The sequence below is a fragment of the Lissotriton helveticus genome, chromosome 11, assembly GCF_964261635.1.
Source record: "Lissotriton helveticus chromosome 11, aLisHel1.1, whole genome shotgun sequence".
NCBI classification, from domain to species: domain Eukaryota; kingdom Metazoa; phylum Chordata; class Amphibia; order Caudata; family Salamandridae; genus Lissotriton; species Lissotriton helveticus.
The window spans coordinates 354995957-355015112 of NC_136072.1; the positions used below are offsets into that span (position 1 = coordinate 354995957).

Below are 19156 nucleotides of genomic sequence, written 5' to 3' on the forward strand. Positions count from 1 at the left end.
TTCTATTTGGGCAAACTGTGTATGAATATTTTCAGATTATTGCCATTTTAGATGTATGGGGGAAACTAGTACTAGAATACCACTTTACGTACTCCAAATTGCCTTTGTGAACTGGCCCCTGCGTGACAGAGACAGCAGAGAGCTCTTGCTCTGAGCTCTCAAGAGTATTAGCGAATGGACATGCAGACAGGCCCTTATGGCAGCGCTGAATCCTGTCAACACCCACTTGAACAATAGACTGGTAGAGTTTTTATCCAAGTTCAGGTAAAAGCTCTGAGTCATGGGGAAGAGGCCTCGCCAAGCATGGAGTGAGACACATGCTGCGGGAGCTCCGGTCCGCCGCTGCCTTCTGAAGCTTTTTTCTGCAGCATTAGAGCTTCTTCGGCAGTGCAGCTTGGAGCGCTTGTTTACCGGGGGTTTGCGAGAATCCCTGGCCCGTTCATCCTGCGCCTCAGACTACTTGTGGTGGCGCCCTTCGTGGCTGTGATGTTGCGGCCCGGGTCGAGTGCCTGCAGCCACCATTTTCTGCCTTTCAGGACACGTAGCCCTTCAGGGCAGTGAAGCTCCCTCCACACCCCCTCCCGCTATCCCTAGGGGCCTCGTCTGGTTTCCTGGGGCCAAAAGAGGAGGTCCGTCGGCTGGGCCCCATTCATTCGAGGAACGGAGGGTGTGTTACCCTGGGACCGAGGTGAGGGCCGCCATCTTGGGCCTTTCAATGCCGTGAACACGCACAGGCCGCAGACCACTTGACTGCTCTCTCACCTCCTCCCGGTGCTGCCACTTGATGTGTCTGTGCACCGGAGGTATCAGGATTTTCCCTGCCTGGTCGGCGCTCTCCCTGGTCTGCTGGCATCTTTTGCAGGGAGGTCTGCTTTGGGAGCCCGCAGCGGCCATTTTGTGCCTCCTGAATCCTGGTGAGCTCCCGTGGGCCTGCTGCAGACACTAAGAGGTACCTCGGGCCCCTAGGGTCCGGAGCGAGGCCCTGGTGGCTCGGGCCCTTCCTACAGGCACACGCGGGTGGGTCCTCCGGAGGCCTTTTGGGGACACCGCCATCCTGGGCCTTCTGGCGGGGAGAGAGGGAATGGCCTGCAGAGCCTCTAGCGGACCTTTTGATCCAAAGCCAGCTCTCTGGAGATGCTGCACGGCTGCCCTGAGGTGAGTGACTCCTCTCACCGGACCCCTCCTATCCGACATCTGTCCTCTCTCTGCCACTGGCCCACACTGCACCTTGACTCTGGTCTGACTTTGGGGCTCCCCCTGTGTCTCCCTCTTGATGGCCTGCTGAGGAAGATTACCTTGGTCCCCACCGGCGCCTGGGATGCTGGACCTCTGATAAGCCCTCCCCCCCCTGCTTGGGTCGCATCTGCTGAGGGCCCTCACGCCCCCACATCTCTGAGCCCCGCTACCGGGTCGCTTTGGGACCTCTTGGTGACCTACACTGCGGGCAGGGAGGGGCTCTTTGCTGCGCACCCTCGTGAGTGGCTTCTCCTCCCTGCTTCATACCTGGCTTCGACCTTGGTGGGGCTGGGGGGCTGTTGCATCCGCTGGGGCCTCTTTGGGGGACCCGAGAGGTTCTCCTCATTCTGCCAGTGATCTAGGCTTCTGAAAAGACGAACCCTCCCTGCCCAGCCCTTTGCTGCGGACTGTCCTGCTCTACAACACAGCGGCTGCCTTTACTACACTTGGGAGGTGGCATCCGGCCTCCTGCTATACCCTCCTACCCTGGCTTTACATCCAGCACGTGGGTGCTGAAGGGGTCATGCCACGCTCTAAGGTGGGGAAAGACACGGCTGCACCTCCAAAGGACAATCCTGTGATGGCCCTGTGGAATAAATCTGGTCCTCTCTCTGTTGCGGCTATGGCTTCTTCGACAGGGCCCCCCCCCCCCCTACCTTGTTTCTCAGTCCTTGATGGCCAATTTTATACAAGAACTCAAGTCCGAAATTGACTCCCTCCGAACTGAAGTGCAATCCTGCATCAAGGAGCTCAGGAGAGACATCACGGAAATTGGTGGGAGGGTGGACGACCTTGAGAAAAGGGTTGACGCTCGCACGGAGGATCAAGAGCAACTATGGCAACAACTGACTCTCATGGAGGAACAGCATTTGGAGCTCCAAATTAAGCAGGAGGACTTAGAAAACCGGAGCCGCCACAACAACCTGCGCCTGAGGGGAGTCCAGGTGGGTGCAGAGGGATCTGACATTATGACTTTTGTTGCTGATCTCCTCCACGAAATCAGGGGGGATGATTATGCCTCTCCGCCTGCACTTGATCGAGCCCACCGTGTGTCTGGATCTTCTGGTCGCTCTGGTCTGGTCCCAGATAAACTGGCCAGGGTCCACTTCTTCACTGAAGAGGGGGCCATCTTAAAGGCAGCGTGTTCCAAGTCAGAGTTATCCTCCAAGTCTCTCATATACAGCTATACCAGGACTTTGCTCCGACCACGCTTCGGCTCCACAAGGACTTCAAACCTGTCACTGACAAACTTTGAGATTGGACGTCAAATATCAGTTGGGCCATCCCTTTGCACTCATCTTTCAATGGGAATCAAAGTGCCGGGTGCTGCAATCCTTTCAGGAGGCCTCCGAACTGCTTCACCCCCTACCACTTCCCCACCGTTCAGCCCTTCCCGACTGCCCCTCTTGGGTCGAGAGCCTGTGAAGACACAGTGGGCTAGAGTGCTTAGACCGTGGTGCCAGTCTAAGCGGGGGAACTCTCCTCTTCCCGTGCCAATGAAGACATCATCCAACATCTTCGCTCTTTGAACGGCGGGCGGTCCCCCCCTGCTCTCAGCATAAAGAGAACTGAACGATTTGCCATATCTCAGACGGACATCACTCTTCTTCGTCCTTGGCAGTTCCTCACTGAGATGGGTTTGGATCTTCTTGCTCCTTGCTTGTTCGCCCCTTGCTCTAACCACATGTGGCAGCATTGTCGGTGTGCACCTTCTGACAGCGATGCTGATCGTCTGAGACCCGCTTCCCCTCCAATTCCTCGAAGAGTGACATCTCTGGCATGGCTTGTGCCACTGAGCCTAGCTTGCTCCTAGACTGGAATAGGGCATGTTAGCCACGTTGGCCATTGTTTAATTTGGATATTCTACTTCTCTTTTCTCTCTCTCCCTTCTCTTTTTGCCTTCTCTCTTCTTATCTGTCTGAAGGGAGGGGGACTTAGTTACTATGGATGCGCCATTCCTCGATCAAGGGCTGTTCTTTGCTATATTGACCCCCTCCTACCTTACGCTGGACATTGTGGAGTATCCCTGCTTCATTTGCTTTCTATGGGGGTATGCCGGGGAGGCTGTGTGGCGCTGCGTTGTAATCTACTCTCCCTACCCGCGATGGCACCTGTGCATAGTCCGCCTTTGCCATGACTTCTGTACCCTGTTTGAAACTTCTCTCCCTTAATGTAAAAAGTCTCAACTCACCCAACAAGCGCCACCAGATCTATTATAACACGAACCCAGATGTTGTCTTCCTACAGGAGACTCACCTGTTGAAGGCAGACGTTCCCCGCATGGCTCACCCTCGATACCCCCTCCAATACTGGGCAACTGCACCTACCAAAATGTCTGGGGTGGCTATTCTTTGCAGGGCAGGTATCCAACAGGGGCCCCCAGGGTGATCCGTGGCAAAGATGGTAGATTCATTAAATTGGTGGTCAAGATCAGGCAATGGTCATTCACTCTTTGCAACATTTATGCTCCTAATCAATCGCTGGACATCTTCATTAGGGAACTCCTACAGGAACAGATAACACATGAAGACCCTCACCTTATCATAGGGGGTGGTTTCAACCTGGTCTGGGACACAGGTCTGGTCCGCAGCGATGGCTCGTTTCATGGGGCGGGGGCCATGTCCTCTTCTTTGAAAAAGCACCTTACTGATCTTGGCTTAATAGACATTTGGCGCTATCACTCCTTAGCCGCGCGAGACTATTCCTACTGTCCATTGTTCTTACTCTTGCATCGATTATGTATTTTTTTCGCACTCTCTGATAAGTGAAGCCCTCTCTGCGTCTATATCCGATATCTCCATCTCGAATCATGCCCATGTGGAGCTTCTGTTGCAGGATCACTCATCTCATCCACTTCACCCCCATTGGCGACTCCCTTCCCAGGTTCTCCGAGACCCCGTGGATGTATCAGAGCTCCGTGAAGCTATCCCATCCTATTTCCTGTCCAATGACCTCCCTGAAACTCCCTTCCCCGTGGTCTGGGACACCGTTAAAGCCACGATTTGGGCCGTATCACCTCTATCGCTATAGCTCGGGACCGGGAAGCCTGCATCTTTGAAGACAATCTATCTTGTGATGTAAAAACGCGTGCAGAACAGGAACATCCCCTTGCCCTTCACAAGCGACACCTGGCTATGCTCCGCTGCCGCTGCCAGCTACGGGCCCATAGAACCAACCAAGCATAGTATGCTTTCCTGGCATTGAAGCAAAGGTATTATGAAGGGGGGATAAAGTGGGAGCAGTCCTGGCCCGTCGCCTCAGGAAACAGGCCGCAAAGGCGGACATTTCAAAAATAAAATTGGATGATGGCACGTGGGCTACCGCTGAAGCTGCTAAACTGAAAGCCTTCCACGAATTCTACTCATCCCTTAATGCACGGGATCCATCCAATCCAGATCAGATCCAGGCAGTGCTGGGGGAATGCACCTGGTCTCCGATTAGGCGACACCATGCACAACTCCTTGAAGACCCACTCACCCAGGAGGCGCCCTCAAAGACCTTCCTCTTGGTAACTCTCCGGGCCCAGACTGCCTCCCGGTTTCTTTTTATCGTGTTTTCTTTCCGCAGCTTAAGGATCATCTACTCTGTCTTTTTAACTTTTCCTCGGATTCTGGGGGGCCCTCCGACTCTATGGCAATGGCCGAAATTGCACTGCTTCCCAAACCGGGGAAGGATCTCACGCTATGTTCCTCTTTCCGCCCCATTGCGCTTTTAAACACGGATCTTAAACTCTATACCAAAATACTGGCCAAACAACTCGATCCGCACCTGCCCAGGCTTACCGAGCCAGATCAGGTTGGCTTCATTCGTCACCGGCAGTGAGCGGACGATGTGCTGCGCATTGCACATTTAGTCGTGAAGGCTCACCACTGGAATATACCTGCATGCTTGTTGTCACTCGATGCTGAAAAGCATTTGACCGGGTGGATTGGGTCTTTCTCCGGGCTATCCTGCATAAAATAGGGCTGGGACCTGGAATGATTGCTAGGATCATGGCTCCCTACCTCTCACCTGTAACCCAGGTACGAGTCAACGGCCAACTTACAAGTCCCATCTCTGTCCATAGAGGCACCCGCCAGGGCTGTCCTCTCTCCCCCTATTATTTACACTTGTAGAGCCCCTCGTCGGCATGATACTCCAGTCTCCTGATATCCATGTCATCACTCTCGGAGGTGTGGACCATAAAATAGCCTTGTTTACGGACGACCTTCTCCTAACGCTGTCCCGCCCACAAACTTCTTTGCCTGCCCTTCATGGGCTGCTTCAATCGTTCACACTGGTCTCGGGCCTTAAAATTAACCATGCTAAATCATGGGCCTTGAATCTCAAAATCCCGAGTCAGAGATCCCTGTGCTCCAGTCTCTTGTCCCATATCAATGGGCTTCTCATTCCATCCGGTATCTAGGGCTCAATTTGACTCCCAATCTCAACACGTGGTCATAAGCCAATTGGCAAGAATGTAAAAAGGCCATTCTAGAGGATCTGCGAAGGTGGAAGTCTCTCCTTCTTTCCTGGCTGGGTCGCTTGAATACAGTCAAAATGTCGGTGCTACTGAAAATATTATACCTATTCCAGACTCTGCCCACACCTTTCCCGCAGCACCAGATTCAGAATGTTCAGCGTGAACTCACTAATTTCAATTGGGGAGGGCATCAGCCACGCTTCTCCAATAAAATACTCTTGGTACCGCGAGACAGGGGGGGTTGGCTTGTCCCAATTTACTGGAGTATTATTTGGCCTCTCACCTTCGTTTCATTTCAGAATGGAATGCGTAGGAGAATGAGAATGTCTGGTTTCATATGGATAGGGCGGTGACCTGTAGACCCATTTGGGATCTTGCTTGGCTCCCACAGGAGGCTCGTTCACGCAGCACCTATATGGCCATACCAACAGAAAATGTGCTCTATTTTCTGGGATAAGTTAGCATTGTCCAGGGGTCTTACTTCTTTTCCATCTCCTCACACTTCTATTGCACGCATCCCACATTTCCCGCCTGCCTTGCATCCACATTCTTTCTAGGCCTGGTCGGATGGGGGATGCCAGACACTCAGGGACCTCTTTAAGGGGCGCTCCTTTAAATCCTTCAAACAATGCAAACAGGACTTTCAGCTTTCCGAGGGGGCTCGGTTACAATATCTTCAAATCCGGCACTGGGTCCAGGGGTCATCTTCCGCACAGGGAGCCACCCGCCCTTTTACCCCTTTTAAACGTCTGGTGCACTCCTTTGACAACTCCAGGGGTCTGATCTCTCGTACATATCAAGTTCTTCAACACACTTCTCTGGTTGTCCCACATGCTTACCAGTCCAGTTGGCAGTCCGACACATCTGCTGACATCACATCTACACAATGGGACCACCTGTGGCGCGACATTTTGAAGGTCTTATGCAGCGTCTACCAGAGGGAAACCGCATACAAGGTTATGACACAATGGTATTACACCCCCCATAGGTTGCACAAAATGTTTCCTACTTCCTCACCTATCTTTTGGTGTTGTATGAGTGCCATTGGAGATTTTCTCCACATTAGGTGGACTTGCCCGCTCTTAATCACCTACTGGAAGGAGGTCCTTAGTCACATCAAACTGGTAATTGGTTACCCGAAACTCAGGTCCACAGTCATTTTAGGCCACAAGCCCGTGAACCTGCTTGCCATGATGCACAGGGATTGGCACCTAAGCCTTCATGTGCTTGGTGCCACAAAAAAAATCATAGCTCTATACCGGAAGAAGGCTGAAATGCTTCAAGTGAATATCTGGTTCACTCGCCTGTAGCGTACTATGGCAATGGAGTTGCTCACGGCGCGTTTGCAACTCCGAGACACCAACTTTACCAAACTCTTGCAACCGTTGATAGACTATTTTTGCTAATTAGATTATGCCTGTTTTCAGCCTCTGAAGCCCCGGACTCTATGCCTATTCGAGGATAAACTACTCCCCTCTAATGCGGACAGTCTCTGGGGGCCCAATAGAGATGCCGACTGATCTCCTCATTATGTGATGCCCCTCCCCCTCCATGCCCCTTCCCACCACAGGGGATCAGTATCTAGATGTGGGACACCTTATCCACCACACCTCCACACCACACAGCCCCCCACCCCCCACCCCCTTCAGTTGGAATCTTTCATGATCCAACTCCCTTCTACAACTTAGGTAACCTTGCACTCTCCTAGAGCGGTACCATTGGTTCACGATGGCTTTGGGACACACGGCAGCCTTGCTTACTAAACCTACATTCGCCGACCTTGGTGGACGCTGAATGTCGCCCTCCTCCTCCTCTTTTTCCTTCTCTCCTTCTCTCTGTTTCCCGATGATCTTGTTGGCTATATTGTTTTTATTTGAATTGAATTCTCAATAAACAGATTTGAAACTAAAGATAGTCATATATAATATAGAATTGCCTGAAATCATTTTAATGGTCAAAATATATTAATACGTCAGTTTAAATGGTATTTATTTTCATAGCATTTTATAATACGCATTTTAGGTCGAACTCTGATCTTATGCCTGCATAAATCCTGGAGAAGTTTTTATGTATTGTTTGTTAATCATGTTTGCAAATATGTTAATTATCATGCAAATAAATATCATTCTTTCCTTCAAATCTAAGTGAATACGGTAACGGTTTGTACACACATATGGCCTTCCATCGTTCAGAAGGTAGGAGAGCAGACAATAGCTATGGCGAGGGTTATGCTCTGTGTACCTCAGCCTTTCATATTTTTAAATTGCTTATCCGGAGTGTATGAGCCCCACATTGGCGTAAGTATCAGACAAGTGGAGCGAGAGTTCTGTGTGGCAAGGAAAACTGGGGCTACAACGGATTGATAACTAGTTTTTAATAAACAAATTATACCTGATGCTCGTTCGTAATCCACTTAATTTGTTCAACAGCTGTTTTTTCTTACACATTTTTTTGTTGCACGACAGTTCTAGAAACATGCAGTCACGTGCACATTGGCTTTCTCGCCTTTTATATGCAGACTGGGGCAAACGCACCAGAACAAGGTACACAAAGACACGCAGCTGTGTGCGAGAAGTAAAATGGGGCGAAGCTGCACTGGCCGCTGAGAGAGTGTGGCGTCGACAGTCAGCACCTGTCCCTCTACGCAGTGACACAGGTGCAGTTTCCCAGGCTTACCCTTGATATGGACGGCGGCCGGCTGTACCCTCCAGATAATGAGTGCCACGTTTACTTAAAGGTTCTTAAATAAGAACAAACGCTGCGCTCGCTTTCTTTCATGCCCAGATACCGACAGCTCAGCTCGCCATGGCCGGCCTCAACATCTCAATCGCTTTCTTTGTGACTATGGTGGCGATTTGTGAAATTTGCCGTAGACTTCCCAAAAGACGGTGTCCCTCTGGGCTGTACCAGAGCATTGTCAAGGAATTTGCCGCCTCGCTCCAGCTGGCCTCTTGCTGCCAGGAGCTGAGAATGCTGGTGGAAATCGGCCCCTGGGGTGGTGGCTTTGGCCCTGATGTAGTCATGACACTACTCTTTCTCCTATTCTTGGTCCACGGAGTATCTTTTGATGGGGCCTCAAGCAACCCCTGCGTGTCTCTTCAGGAATTCCTGACAAAGGATTCCTCCTGCCTGTCCACCCTGGGTAAACTTGTGACGCAGTACGCTGGCATGGAGACTGCCAAGGTGCTCACCACGCGGTACTGGACCTGGGAGCTCACTGACTTTCACATGATTCAGAACCTCATGGCCCAAGACTGCAGTTCTCCCCTCCATTCCTCGGTCTCACAGGGCATGTTTGTAGAAGCGGTGTGTGCACTATTGTTTCATTTCACCCTCCTTCGGCTCCACCACAGCCGTGCCATTTACAGAGTTCCTGCTGTGGCGCTGGTAGTCACCGTCCTGGCATACACTGGTAAGAATGATACATTTCTAAAACATTTCGAATTTGCACTTTCTAGTCGATAAACGGTGTTTTTTATATAGGTTTCCCAGGGTGCAGTGCAGCAAAGAGCAAACATAATTTGTATTTAGTAAATTAGTTATCTCAGTGATCGTCTTGTGGCGATATCAACTCACATCTTGATGGAGGTTGAATAACATATGTCTGTAGAGAGCCAACACCTGACGGCGACTTGGGGTGAGGCTGAGTGGTCAAGAGGCGCCGGGTTTTTATATGGTTCTTGGAAACATTTACTTTTTTCACGTTTTACACAGGATTTTCATAGGGTCGGACTGGGAATCTAAACTAGCCCTGGAGCCCTGCTCACTTCCTGCTTCTTTCTTTCCAATCTTTCTCGTTATTTCTGTCTCTATTGTCTGCTGCCATTAACTGCTGGGAGCTGGAGGAATGCCTAGTGAATATGAAAGCTACACTATCGAGGTATACAAATATCGAGGACAAAATATCACATCAAAAGTATCAAAAGCTAAGAATAGAATTTCTAAACCTAAGTCCACATATGAATACCATTACCTATCTATCTATATAGCTATCTATATATATATATATATATATATATTCACTGAAAAAACCATAGGTTATAGACCATATATAGTTAGGAATTAGCATTTACAAAACCTTATTTTACTCACACAAAACCATTGAAATTCCATATATAGTTAGTTGCACTAACTATATATCGCGCACCCGCAATCCACTGCTGATGATGTCACATATTACATCATTCATGACATGGTCAGTGACATCACTGATGACATCACTGATGACATCTCAAATGACATCACTGATGACATCACTGATGACATCACTGATGACAACATCCAGTGACTGTATGTTTCTGTAAAGTTAAAATGTGTCTTACATATTGAAGAATGAGTGGAAGTATAAGTGTCTGGACAAAGGATTTAGTAGGTGCATGACTGAATGTATGAGTGAGTGATTAAATGTGTCTCACTGAGTGCATGGGTTAGTGACTAAACTGTCTTAATTTGTGCATCATTATGTCTGTTGTTCTGTAAACTGCTGCATGTGTTGATCAGTAGCTATATGATTAACTATATGGGTTACTGTGAGAAGTTGGCCTGATGTGCAGTGCTCACTATTCTAGTGATCACTATATATCAGTCCAAACAACCCTTATTGATGATTGGTTGTAAGTCAACCTTATAGACCAGCTATCCTAGTAGCATGGATACGAGCAGTCTAAGGCTAAGACTCTAGAGGGCGTGTTAAGCCAGCTGTTTTACCATCACATTACCCCTTGAACACCCAGTGAAAGGACACCACACAAGTGTTATGAAAATAAACAATGTATTTATTAGGATCACAACAACCCTGTACTCTTTATGAGGACAGGGTGCTAAGCACACAACAAAACTCTTACGAAAATACTTTTAAGTTAGCACGTTACACAAATGCCCGAGGGGCACGAAAAACCATATACACTAAAAGTGGAATGCGAATTACTAGCAGGTAAGTAACAGTTCTAATGGGCTTTGGAATCGCTAGGACTGGTCTAGGGAATCGTTAGATTACTACTAGGAGGCCCAGGGGACTCGGGTGCAGAGTGTGCACTCTCACGCGGGATGCGGGACAAAGTCTATGGAGGCTAGTAAAGGCAAAGTTAGTGTTCACGGGCGAACCCGACCTGGTAGGAAGAAAACGACAGTGGATCCTGACCCTTGGATAGTGAGGCTATGCTGGGACACCGGAGTGCCGAAGTTACCTAGCCCAGGGGCTGCAGCTGCATAGGCCTGAAAAGACGTCGGGGATCTCGTTGCCGGACCGGGAGCCTGGAAGGAAGAAGTTGCTGGCAGGCGACCAGTGAAGAAAAGTTCGATGGATCCAAGCCTGGATCAAGGAAGAAGAAACCTGAAAGCAGAGGGGACCAAGTTCTTGAATCACTAGCCAGTGATTAAGTGGGCACCAGGATGGCACCGGGCGAAGTCACCGCAGTCAGGTGAGTGGGCGCTGCTGGGCTCTGCAGTCTCTCGGACCAGGAGGCGTTGTCGGCGACCAGGATGGAGGTGCGAGCTGTCCCACGAAGGATGAAGTCGTTGGCGTCGAAGTTACCCAGGATTGGGCAACAAGCCTTGGCTAATTCAAGCCCACGCGGTGGACTCAAAATGGCGTCTTGAGTGGACCAGGAGGGTCCAGGGCGCTCCTCTTCTGGGAGGGAGCAAGGGCCAGTCTGGAGCAACCAGACTAGCAGCAGAAATGTCGTCGGGCGTCGTCCGGGAGGCCACAAGCCAACGGGCTAGTAGCCAAACAACGCGGTGAGCAGCGGAAAGCAGAAGGGCCCCACGCAGATCGTGGAGATGCTGGGGGGCTGCACTTCGGAGCTGGAGCTGCTCAGAGTCGGGGCTTCTCGGACCCCAAAGCACTCACCAGTGGAATACTCGGCGGGCTTGCTGTGCAGAAGTCGTGCAGTCTTGGCGATGGCCGGTCCCTCGAGGTCTCGTCGCACCCACGGTTCTCAGCTGTGCTGTAGAGGTGGGTAGAGGTCAGAGGTGCCAGGGAAGCCGGGTCTCGTCGAGCTGGGCAGTCGGATTCCGGAGGAAGGACGTGCAGCAGACCGCAGTGTTCTGTAGATGGTGCCTGCGGGTGCAGGGTGACTACTCCTTAGTCACAAGGGAGAAATCTTGGGAAGAAGTCTTGAGTTCCTTTCGCAGAAAGTAGTTTCAGGATTCAAAGATGATCTGATTTGGAAGGGGGCCAGTCTCTACCTTTATCCTGTAAAAAGGGGCTGGCACGCGACTAAGTCCTGCCCTATGGGTGGGACTAGGAGGGGGGTGGTTACACCCACTTCCTTGGCGGGCTTTTCCCCAGCACAGGGTCTGGAGTGACCCTGGAACTGGTTCAAGCCGGCCTATGCATAGTGAGCACCGGGGTGCTACTTGCAGTCACCTTCCTCTAAAGCCCTGCCTACCTACAATACACAAAACCCTGTCTGGGACGGTGCTGGCACCGCCCCTGGCAGGAAACCCTTTGTCCTTATCTCCTGCTCTGGGAGGACTCCCAGCAGCAGGAGGGCAGACTTGTGTCTCGGTGGCAGCATCCATTTTGTGGATGCTAAGGCTCTGTCTGACTTTTAACCGGGTTATAGGTTACAGGCATGTCGTGTCCCTCTAGAAGGGTGGAATGCTAACCCCGTCGCCAGAATTGGCGAGGGGTTAGTATTCCAATTCGTATGACACCTTACTCGACATGTTTTGATAAAGCGATACCAGAGTTGGCACATAACCGCGAGGATCATAATGCACTTAAGAGTATATGGTATGCGATATCATGGAAACGGCTAAGGGATGGATCCCGAAAGCCGCAGACAGGCTCAGCTCATGCCAGAGCACCATCTCACACGATTCCAAGCACTCTGCCTTCAGGATTGTTAAGGCCTGCCATAGGAGTGACTGATAGGAGATCTGTGTGTCCATTTTAGGGTTAGATATAGGTATACTATATCTAAAGCAAAGGGTGAGTACACCACCTTGCCCCAGCTGTCGTGCAGCCAGTTGTGTCAGTTTTAGTTAGTCAATCCAGGGGTGGCATAATACATGCTTCAGCCCCTGGGAGACTTCTGGGTGCACCTCAGCCCTGGGTACAGGGACTTGGAGAGGGCCCAGTGCCAATTCAGTACCTGGGTACAATTTGGATAGAGAGAACAGCTAGGCTGTGGGTCTGATTAGCAGGCCCACAGCCAGGGAAAGTCGTAAACCAGTGCAGCAAAAAGCAAAAATCTGGGTGATCATAGGATTGCAGACCCTACTCTCCTACATGACCCCCCCCCCAAACTTTGGGACAATAAACTAACCTTGACCAGGTGAGTCTTCTTGCTCTAAGTGGAAATACCTGGAGAGCCCATCAGCATTGCTGTGATCAGTCCCAGGTCTATGCTCCACTGTAAAATCCATCCCCTGTAGGGAAATGGACCACCTAAGCAGTTTGGGGTTTTCACCCTTCATCTGATTTAGCCACAAGAGGGGCTTATGGTCTGTCTGAATGGTGAAGTGAGTGCCAAACAAGTAGGCCCTCAGCTTCTTCAGGGCCCAGACCACAGCAAAGGCCTCCCTCTCAATAGCTGACCAATTTTTCTCTCTGGGTGTCAACCTTCTACTAATGAAAGCAATAGGCTGATCATTACCATCAAAATTCAGTTGAGACAGAACAGCTCCCACACCCAACTCAGAAGCATCTGTTTGGACAATGAATGGCTTGGAGTAATCTGGACTCTTGAGGATAGGTGCTGTGCACATGGCCTGCTTTAGGTCATTGAATGCTTTCTGACAGCTTGCTGTCCACTGAACTTTCTTTGGCATCTTCTTGCTTGTCAGGTCATTAAGGGGGGTCACTATGGACCCATAATTTCTGACAAACTTCCTATAGTACCCAGTCAGGCCCAAGAAAGCTCGAACCTGAGTCTGGGTGATTGGAGGAGTCCAGTCCTTGATGGCCTGTATCTTACTCTCCAGTGGCTGAACCTGGCCTCCACCTACAAGGTGGCCCAGGTATACAACCTGTGTCTGCCCTATCTGGCACTTTGTGGCCTTGATAGTGAGGCCTGCCTTTTGCAGGGCCTCTAACACTTTCCTCAGGTGGACCAGGTGATCCTCCCAGGTGGAGCTAAAGACAGCAATATCGTCAAGATAAGCTGCACAGAAGTCATCCAGCCCAGTGAGGACTTGATTCACCAACCTTTGGAAGGTGGCAGGTGCATTTTTCAGTCCAAAGGGCATTACCACAAATTGATAATGCCCTCCAGGGGTAGAAAATGCTGTCTTAGGTTTGGCTTCCTCAGCTAACCTGATTTGCCAATACCCAGCTGTCAAATCAAATGTGCTTAAGAAGTTGGCAGAAGCCAATCTATCTATAAGCTCATCTGCTCTTGGGATTGGGTGGGCATCAGTCTTAGTGACTGCATTGAGGCCTCTGTAGTCTACGCAAAACCTCATCTCTCTCTTACCACCCTGGGTGTGAGGTTTTGGCACTAGAACTACTGGGCTAGCCCAAGGGCTATCTGAGGGCTCAATGACTCCCAGTTCCAACATTTTCTGCACTTCAGTTTTTATGCAGTCTCTAACATGATCAGGCTGTCTGTAGATTTTACTCTTGACAGGCAGACTGTCTCCAGTGTCAACATCATGGGTACACCAATCAGTTTGGCTGGGGGTCAGAGAGAACATATGTCGAAAGGATTGCAGAACTTGCCTGCAATCCTGTTGCTGATGTTCAGTGAGGCTGCCACAAAAGACAACACCATCAACTGACCCATCATCAGGATTCTGAGTGAGCAGGTCTGGGAGAGGGTCACTCTCTTCCTCCTGTCCCTCATCTGTGGCCATGAGCAAGCTCATGTCCTTCCTGTCAACATATGCTTTGAGCCTGTTAACATGGAGCACTCTGAGAGGGCTCCTGGGAGTTCCAAGGTCCACCAAGTAGGTAACCTCTCCCTTTTGCTCAATGATGGTGTGGGGCCCAGACCATTTGTCTTTCAGAGCTGCTGGGGCCACTGGCTCCAGCACCCACACCTTCTGTCCTGGCTGGTACACAGTCAGTACAGCCTTTTGGTCATGCCAAGCTTTTTGAAGTTCCTGGCTGGCCTCAAGGTTTTTAGATGCCTTCTCCATATACTCAGCCATCCTGGAGCGGAGACCAAGTACATAGTCCACTATGTTGGTTGCAGGCTTTTTGAGAGGTCTCTCCCATCCTTCCTTCACCAAACACAGGGGTCCTCTTACAGGATGCCCATACAGAAGCTCAAAAGGGCTGTAGCCAACCCCCTTCTGTGGGACCTCTCTGTAAGCAAACAGGAGGCAGGGGATCAGGACATCCCATCTTCTCCTAAGAGGTTCAGGTAGTCCATGAATCATCCCTTTCAGGGTCCTGTTGAATCTCTCAACAAGCCCATTGCATTGTGGATGATAGGGTGTGGTGAACTTGTAGTTCACACCACACTCTTTCCACATGGCAGTCAGATATCCTGACATGAAGTTTGTACCTCTGTCAGAAACGACCTCCTTAGGGAAACCCACTCTGGAGAACACTCCAACTAGGGCTCTTGCCACTACAGGGGCTGTAGTGGTCCTAAGGGGAATAGCCTCAGGATACCTGGTGGCATGGTCCACCACCACCAGTATAAACTTGTGTCCTGATGCTGTCTGGGGTTCCATTGGACCAACAATGTCAATCCCCACTCTTTCAAAGGGAACCCCCACCACAGGTAGTGGTATGAGGGGGGCCTTTGTTGTGCCACCTGACTTGCCACTGGCTTGGCAAGTGACACATGAGCGACAAAACTCCTTGGTATTCTCATTCATATGGGGCCAGTGAAAGTGTGAGACAAGCCTGTCCCAAGTCTTTGTCTGACCTAAATGACCTGCAAGGGGAATCTCATGGGCCAAGGTGAGAAGGAAACCTCTCAGAGACAAGGGGATGACCAGCCTCCTGGTCGCACCAGGCTTGGGGTCTCTTGACTCAGAGTACAGGAGTCCATCTTCCCAGTATACCCTGTGGGCACCTGTGGCATTCCCTGCAGCCTCAGCAGCAGCCTGCTGTCTGAGGGGTTCAAGGGAAGGGCAGCTCAACTGTTCCTTCCCCAGGTCTGCTCTGGAGGGTCCCCCTGAGCCCAGAAACTCAACTTGATCAAGTTCAAGCTCTTTAGGCTCAGTTTCCCTCAGCTCTGCTAGATCAGCCTCCTCAGAGACTTGATCCTCAACCTGGGGCAAGGGGGAAGGCAAAGCCTTACCCTTACTGCTCTTCTTCTTGGGAGGTGTCTGGTCCATAATTTCAGGATCCAGCACCTGTTCAGTGGGGCATCTTCTGGCCTGTGACCTAGTCACAGCAAGCACATGTGCTGGCAAGCCTAACATCTCCATGTGAGTCCTCTGCTCCACTTCTGACCATTGTGATGACTCCAAATCATTGCCCAACAGACAATCAACGGGGAGGTCTGAACTGACTACAACTTTCTTTTGTCCCTTCACTCCACCCCAGGAGAAAGCTACAATTGCCACACTATGACTAGTAGTGACATTGCTGGCATTGGTCACCAGGAAATCAGTACCTGGCATGATCTGTCCAGGGTCCACAAAGTTAGGTGTCACCATGGTGACACTGGCACAAGTGTCCCTATAGGCCTGAGCCATTTTGCCATTAATCAAAGGTGTCTGCCTGTATTTGCCCAAAGTATTGGGACTTATTTCAGGGGACATATCCATATCCCCTGTACAGACAAGGACAGCCTGAGTGAGTGTGCCAACTAAGTTGTCAGACCCCTCAGTACCCAAGGTTAACCCAACTAATGCCTTGGGAGTGACACTACCACTACTGACTGTACTAGGGGGTGCAGTTGCTTTAGGAGCTGTAGTGGCAGGAGTTTGTCCTCCTCCTCTTTTGGTGCACTCACTAAACCAGTGAGATTTACTTTTGCAGTACTGGCACCACCTTTTGGACTGGCCTTCTTGAGTCTTCTTCTTCTGGGAAGCCTGACCCCCACCCTCTTTGGTTTGTTGGGGACCTGGTGAAGACTTCTGGTCATTTTGCTCATTCTTAACATTACCCTTCTGGTCTGCTTTCTTCTGACCACCCTGGTTCTGGTTCTGGTTCTGCTTGATCCTTGTCCTGACCCATTTGTCTGCCTTCTTTCCCAATTCTTGGGGAGAGGTCAGATCTGAATCAACAAGGTGCTGGTGCAGCAACTGGTTCTGACAATTGTTCAAAATTTGTTCTCTCATCATTAGATTATACAATCCTGTGTAATCTGTAACCTTGCTACCCAGCAACCAGCCCTCCAAAGCCTTAGTGGCACAATCCACAAAATCAGACCAGTCCTGAGACTGAGTTTTCTGGGTGTCTCTGAACAGCAACCTGTACTGCTCAGTGGTTAAACCAAACCCATCAACCAGTGTATTCTTCAGGACCTGGTAATTGTTAGCATCCTCCACTCTTGTAGTGAGGAGCTTATCTCTACCTTTACCATCAAAGGAGAGCCACAGTATAGCTGCCCACTGACTCTGGGGAATGTTCTGCACAGTGCAGGCCCTCTCCAGAGCAGCCATCCATTTCTGGATGTCATCCCCTTGCTTAAAGGGGGGCACTATTTTAGTCAGGTGTTTAGTATCTAAACCCTTCTCTCTATCTCTTGGGAGATTGCTGCCACCAGTGGGAGCTAGCCCACTCATCTGCTGCTCTCTTGCCAGGGCAAGCTTCTCTTTGGCCAGGGCAATTTCTTCCCTTTCAATCCTCAGTTCAGCTTGTCTCATCCTAGCTTCATGCTCCTTTCTCTGAGGGGAAGTAAATCTCCTCTGTGGAGGATTCCTTCTCCCCTGAGAAGAGGCATTAGAGTGCAGAGATCTATTGGAGTCCCTAGAAAGAGATCTATCTCTCCTAACTCCAAGGTTAGGCCCACTTCGGGTTAGTACTGGGGGGCCCCCAGATCCTAGCCCAAGTAAGTCTAAGTTGGTCCTAGTTAGCCTTCTGACTACCTCAAGACCCTTGTCTACCTCATCCCCAGAGAGTACCTCCTCATCCTCCTCCTCAACTGCTGAATCAGTGTTGGGGAGGTCTGGATCCCCAGAGGTTCCCTCTAAGGCTGGCATGCTCTCATGTAACTGAGAGAGCTTTCTGGCATCATATGTCTCTAAGAGACCTATCAGAAAGGGTAGGGTGGGGTTAGACCCCTGTTTCAGTTTCCTGGAGACACAGAGTTGCCTCATCTCCTGAAAATTGAGAGCTGCATATCTTGAAGTGACCTGTGGAGGGTCAACACTGACCAGGGGAGTCTCAGCAGAGTCCCCCTGAGTCGACATGCTTTTCTAGTGAGGTGTAAGTGGTGCACTTACCTACACTATATGTTTGCCTACTGATCCCTTGCTAGAGTTGTAGTTTAGGGTGTGCTAGGCCCTAGGAGCTACAACAGCTGGTTCAGTAGAACTCAGAGTATTCTAAGCTAAGTTATATGTACCTTTAGTACTTATGTGATCTTTCACAAGATATTCTTAGGGCATGTGTGGTAAAACAACAGCAAGCTCAAATCCCAACCGCTGCTCACCAATGTGAGAAGTTGGCCTGATGTGCAGTGCTCACTATTCTAGTGATCACTATATATCAGTCCAAACAACCCTTATTGATGATTGGTTGTAAGTCAACCTTATAGACCAGCTATCCTAGTAGCATGGATACGAGCAGTCTAAGGCTAAGACTCTAGAGGGCGTGTTAAGCCAGCTGTTTTACCATCACATTACCCCTTGAACACCCAGTGAAAGGACACCACACAAGTGTTATGAAAATAAACAATGTATTTATTAGGATCACAACAACCCTGTACTCTTTATGAGGACAGGGTGCTAAGCACACAACAAAACTCTTACGAAAATACTTTTAAGTTAGCACGTTACACAAATGCCCGAGGGGCACGAAAAACCATATACACTAAAAGTGGAATGCGAATTACTAGCAGGTAAGTAACAGTTCTAATGGGCTTTGGAATCGCTAGGACTGGTCTAGGGAATCGTTAGATTACTACTAGGAGGCCCAGGGGACTCGGGTGCAGAGTGTGCACTCTCACGCGGGATGCGGGACAAAGTCTATGGAGGCTAGTAAAGGCAAAGTTAGTGTTCACGGGCGAACCCGACCTGGTAGGAAGAAAACGACAGTGGATCCTGACCCTTGGATAGTGAGGCTATGCTGGGACACCGGAGTGCCGAAGTTACCTAGCCCAGGGGCTGCAGCTGCATAGGCCTGAAAAGACGTCGGGGATCTCGTTGCCGGACCGGGAGCCTGGAAGGAAGAAGTTGCTGGCAGGCGACCAGTGAAGAAAAGTTCGATGGATCCAAGCCTGGATCAAGGAAGAAGAAACCTGAAAGCAGAGGGGACCAAGTTCTTGAATCACTAGCCAGTGATTAAGTGGGCACCAGGATGGCACCGGGCGAAGTCACCGCAGTCAGGTGAGTGGGCGCTGCTGGGCTCTGCAGTCTCTCGGACCAGGAGGCGTTGTCGGCGAC

General features: G+C 50.3%; 1 protein-coding gene across 1 annotated transcript in view; it reads left to right on the forward strand.

Annotated features, from left to right (window-relative positions):
- Positions 1–8486: 8486 nt before the first annotated feature.
- LOC144791111 (aquaporin-12-like) overlaps positions 8487–19156 on the forward strand; it is a 136164-nt gene continuing 125494 nt past the window's right edge. The window contains exon 1 of the mRNA XM_078665777.1: positions 8487–9110. Coding sequence (XP_078521903.1) covers positions 8504–9110 — 607 coding nt within the window. The 5' untranslated portion in view covers positions 8487–8503. The remainder of the gene's footprint in view (positions 9111–19156) is intronic.